Source organism: Centroberyx affinis, unplaced genomic scaffold (assembly GCF_046629955.1).
Source record: "Centroberyx affinis isolate AG114_WGS23_722 - 3 ecotype Tasmania unplaced genomic scaffold, CSIRO-AGI_Caff_v1 ptg000430l_1, whole genome shotgun sequence".
In the NCBI taxonomy this organism is placed as follows: Eukaryota; Metazoa; Chordata; class Actinopteri; order Beryciformes; family Berycidae; genus Centroberyx; species Centroberyx affinis.
Genome location: NW_027279094.1, coordinates 52,501 through 57,500, shown reverse-complemented (window position 1 = coordinate 57,500; position 5,000 = coordinate 52,501). Strand labels below are relative to the sequence as shown.

The 5,000-nt window shown below is 48.8% G+C and overlaps 1 protein-coding gene across 1 annotated transcript in view; it reads right to left on the bottom strand.

Annotated features, from left to right (window-relative positions):
• Positions 1-5,000, bottom strand: part of LOC139642070 (mothers against decapentaplegic homolog 4-like) — a gene marked incomplete at its 3' end in the record, with an annotated part of 16,699 nt that overhangs the window by 1,683 nt on the left and 10,016 nt on the right. The window contains exons 5-8 of the mRNA XM_071516776.1: positions 4,654-4,773; positions 3,498-3,689; positions 3,061-3,150; positions 2,721-2,774 (exon numbers count right to left, since the gene is read on the bottom strand). Of these exons, the coding sequence (XP_071372877.1) occupies positions 2,721-2,774; positions 3,061-3,150; positions 3,498-3,689; positions 4,654-4,773 (456 nt within the window). The remainder of the gene's footprint in view (positions 1-2,720; positions 2,775-3,060; positions 3,151-3,497; positions 3,690-4,653; positions 4,774-5,000) is intronic.

Sequence of the window (5,000 nt, the reverse complement as noted above, 5' to 3'; positions counted from 1 at the left end):
AGCAGGCGGATATGCTGGAGTCTGTAGCCGCAAACCTAAACGCAGGCGGCTCAGGGTATCGGTCGTTCCCTCACTGGACCGAAGCAGCAGTGAAGTCCGGCAGCACCCTGAGCAACTGAGCGGCACGCTGCTCACCTCCATAGTGAGGAGAGGGTTAGAAAAGGTACCCTAAACATTGTCTGCTTCAAAACATCCTGGCCAGCCTACCGCAGCTGGCGGGATCCCATACCTGCGGTCGAAAAACAAAAAATAAAATGAAAAAGACCAAAGTGATACCACTCCCTGTTGGTGCCTGGAATGTGTGCACTTTGATGGACACATCGGGATCAAAAACACCTGAGAGACGCACCGCCCTCGTGGGCAGAGAGCTAGCCAGATACAATGTGGACATTGTTGAGACCCGGCTGGCCAATACTGGACAGGTGACTGAAGTGGGTGCAGGTTACACGTTCTTCTGGAGCGGACGAGGGCAGGAGGAGAGACGTGATGCGGGTGTTGGTTTTGCAGTAAAAAACCACCTGGTCAACCAACTGGCAAGTCTACCCAAGGGTATAAACCACCGCTTAATGACCCTAAAGCTCCACCTATTGGGTAAAAAGGAGGCCACCATCATTAGTGCCTATGCCCCTACCATGACCAACTCTGACGAGATCAAAACCAAGTTTTATGATGACCTGGAAGTCATCATTGCTGCCACAACCAGCTCTGACAAACTCCTGATACTTGGTGACTTCAATGCCAGAGTTGGAAATGACCATCAATCATGGAATGGAGTCATAGGTGCACATGGCACTGGAAAATGTAACAGCAACGGCCTTCTGCTGCTGAAAACATGCTCTGAGTTCGACCCGCTCATCACCAACACGATATTTCAACTACCAAAGCTCAAGAGAACTTCATGGATGCATCCACGTTCACACCACTGGCACTTGATCGACTACGTCATCGTGAGGAGGAGCGACCGGCACGATGTCAGAGTGACCGAGGCTATGTGTGGTGCTGAATGTTGGACTGACCATCGTCTCATCATTTCCAAACTTAACCTCCGGATCAAGCCTCCCAGACGCCCCCAAGGAAAAAGACGTGTCAAGCGTCTTAACATCACTCGCCTACAACAGGAACACACCAGACTGGCCTTTGCTGAGGCTCTAGACCATCGCCTGGAGTCTCTAAGCTTTGAGCATACAGACGCTGAGGCAGATTGGACTGGCCTCAAGACCGTGCTGCATTCTACAGGCCTTGAATCACCTGGTGTTCCCATACGTATACATCAAGATTGGTTTGATGGGAACGACGCAGAAATCTAAGCACTCCTTGATGAAGAACATTGCCTGCATAAAGTGTACCTGAATGACAGCATCTCAAGCTTAAAGAAAACTGCCTTCCTCAACATTCGTAGGGTTGTCCAACAGAGCCTCAGAGTCATGCAAGACACCTGGCTGTGCGCAAAAGCTGAGGAGATTCAGTCCTACGCTGACAGTAATAACACCAAGTGCTTCTATGATGCACTTAAGCAGGTCTGTGGTCCACAATACTCAGGAACTTCACCTCTCTTGAATGCAGATGGAACAACACTCCAGTCCTCAACCAGCCATCATGCATAAATGAGGAGCCAATTGCGAGACTGCCTCAAGTTGAAATAAACCAGTCCCTTGCTGTTCTACCTTCCACTGAGGAAACAAGGAAAGCCATAAGCCTCCTCTCATCAGGCAAAGCTCCAGGGTCCGATGCCATTCCAGCGGAAATCTACAAGGCTGGAAGGCCTCGCTTAGTTGAGAAACTGACCGACCTCTTCTAGTCTCTGTGGAAATTAGAAGCCATTCCACAGGAGTTTAAGGATACCGCTATAATCCATCTCTACAAGAGGAAAGGCAATCGGCAGGCCTGCGACAACCACAGAGGCATCTCCCTACTATCAATTGCTGGCAAAATCTTGGCAAGAATCCTTTTGAACCATCTAATTGTCCACCTAGACCAGGGTCTGCTGCCTGAGAGTCAGTGTGGTTTCAGAAAAGATCTACCAAGCTGTCGTATTACCAACTCTTCTGTATGGGTGTGAAGCCTGGACAGTCTGACAACGTCATGCCAGGAAATTGAACCATCTCCACCTGAGCTGTCTGAGGAAACTGCTGAAGATCAAGTGGCAGGACAGAATCCCTGAAACTGAAGTCCTCAGCAAGGCCAACATTCCCAGCATTCCCACCCTGCTTGCACAGCTCAGATGGACTGGCCATGTGACCAGAATGCCCTGCACGAGACTGCCAAAACAAGTCTTCTTTGGCGAGCTGAAAAATGGCAAGCGAGCTCGAGGTGGCCCCAAAAAGTGCTACAAGGATACCCCGAAAGCCTCCTTGAAGAGCTTTGGATTTGACCTGAAAAGCTGGGAACCCGTAGCTCAGGACCGACCTGCCTGGAGAAGAAAAGTCCAGGAAGGTGCGGGCCTCTGTGAGAACAGGAGAAGCTCCTGTGCTATGTTGAAGAGGCAGCAGCGCAAATCTGCCAAGGAAGGTCTTGTGGCTGCACCTCAGATCTCTACATCCTCCCTGACCTGTCCAGTCTGCCACAGAGGACTCCGGCTCAGATTGGTTTGTTCAGCCATCTGCACACTCACCAAAACCCAACAAAATGAGACGTGCCATGGTCATCATCAACTATGATGGACGAACAAGAGAGAGTGTGTGTGTGTGTGTGTGTGTGTGTGTGTGTGTGTGTGTGTGTACCTGGGTGGTTGGAGACAGGCTGTGGAAAGGGAGCAGTGCTGTGATGCTGCGACCCTGCAGACACAAACACTGCTCAGTACTGCAGTAACATGTACTGCGTAGTACCACAGTGTAGTACAATATACTCCACAATACAAAAAGATAGTACGATATACTCCACATAACAATAGTACAGTACACTGGGGAATACTACAATATACTGCATAGCATCGCAATATATGGAAAGTTAAAGTGCTGATAGTAGCGTGGGTTCGTGTGTGTGTGTGTGTGTGTGTGTGTGTGTGTGTGTGTGTGTGTGTGTGTTCGTGTGTGTGTGTTTCAGACGGTCTGGTTGTCGTACAGAAGTGAGCGTTGGGCGCAGGATGATGATGTAACGGAGGCTGCTGGTGGCTCCGCCCATTCAGCTGCGGTCCTGCAGGGCTGAAGGAGGCTGAGGGGCACACACACACACACACACACACACACACACACACACACACACACACAGTACAACACAGCATGTACTGTTAAAAATATGACATTTAATAACAGGTAAAGATAATTAAATAGTATAATAAATAAATATAATCATAATTTTTTTGTTTAAGAATGTTATAGTTTTAATAATTCAACAGGTGAAGCTGACCTGGTTACCTTGCTGACACACTACAACTTGTACTACTACTACTACTACTACTGCTAGTGCTTCTACTTCTAGTACAACTACTACTTCTACTTCTATTGCTACTACTACTAGTACTACTTTTACTTCTACTACTACAGTTACTGAAGTCTCACAGTGGAAGGCGGCGGTCTGTCCGGGCGTGGCGAGGCCGCTGCGGTCGGGGCTCTGCCGGTGCGGCGGGGTGGGGGTGTGGGGGGGCCGGGGGGCGGGGGTGCGGGTGGGGGTCGGGGGGTTGGCCGGGTGGGGCGGGGAGGCGGGGCCCCCCTGGCTATGGAGCCCCTCCCCCACCATCATGGAACTGCTGACTGGAGGAGAGACACCAGCAGGTCAGCTGACTGACTAAATAAACTAAATGAACTAAATGATTCAGCGTGCTGCAGCACCTTCCAGCAGGTGCAGGGACAGCAGGCGGCCACCAGGAGGCAGAAGAGCTACAAATAGTATTCTTTTTTTCATGATCAACTTTTTTTAAATTCTAAATACCGTATTTCCTCTAATAGTGGACGGTAGTCAATTAAAAGCCGGGTCTCCGATAACGTCCGGGTCCATGGTCGACACGAACAAATAAAGGCCGGCCCCAAATACAGACCGGGGAAAAAAACAAAGGAAAAAACAACGGTGAATACCGGTAAACTCCTGGTGCCTGTTATATAATGTAACTGCAGTTTGTAGTATTTATTTATTTATTTATTTAATTGGTTTATTTTTTCAGGGACAATGCACATCAATCAGCCAGAGTTAGCCAGAAAGGCTGGTTTTCATCTGCTGTCCCTGGCCAGATGTTTAAAAGGCAGCCTAAAATTTACATAAAAGTAACGTACAAGTGCCACCAGATGGCAGTATGCCACGAGACGGCTCGGCCGGCGGCAGTCGTCGATTACCGTAATTATCGGTAAAGCGTCGCAGTAACAAAGAAACGGCTACCTAACGAACCCCAACAGAAGCAGATCAGAAAACAAGGAGGCTTCGTACTAAAATATGAGCAAATATACTTATCAAACAGAGGGAATTAGAAATAAAGGCCTGTCTCTAATATAAGCCTGCTTCCAATAAAGGCCTGGAACCCTCTGAGCTGAGGGAAATAAAGGCCCGGGCCAATATTAGAGGAAATACGGTAATAAGTTGGTACACATCTGTGCAGCACCAGAAGCAGATACAATCACAATATGTATGCACTATTATTATAATTATAATTATAATTATAATTATAATTATAATTATTATTATTATTATTATTATTATTATTATCATCAGCAGCAGCAGGCTCACCTGGCGGGGAGAGGGGCATGCTGGGATACAGGCTGATGGGCGGGGCCTGGCTGTAGCGCTCGGGGTGGGGGGGCAGACAGTCCTGCATGAACTCCTCCTTTATCAGACCGGCCTGAGGACCTGAAGGAGGACAGGGAAACTTCTCACATCTCCACAGGAATCCGCTCTGTGAGGACACAGTGTGTTCTCACAGAGAACCCGACTGTCACGTTCCACACTGCGTCAGAACACCGGAGAACACGGACCCGTTCTCCAGCTGCTCCCCCGCTGCTTCGCCTGGACTCAACTCCTTTCCAGTATCTTTAATGGTGACATCACACATAAAAACTCCGCCCCTCCCATCCAAT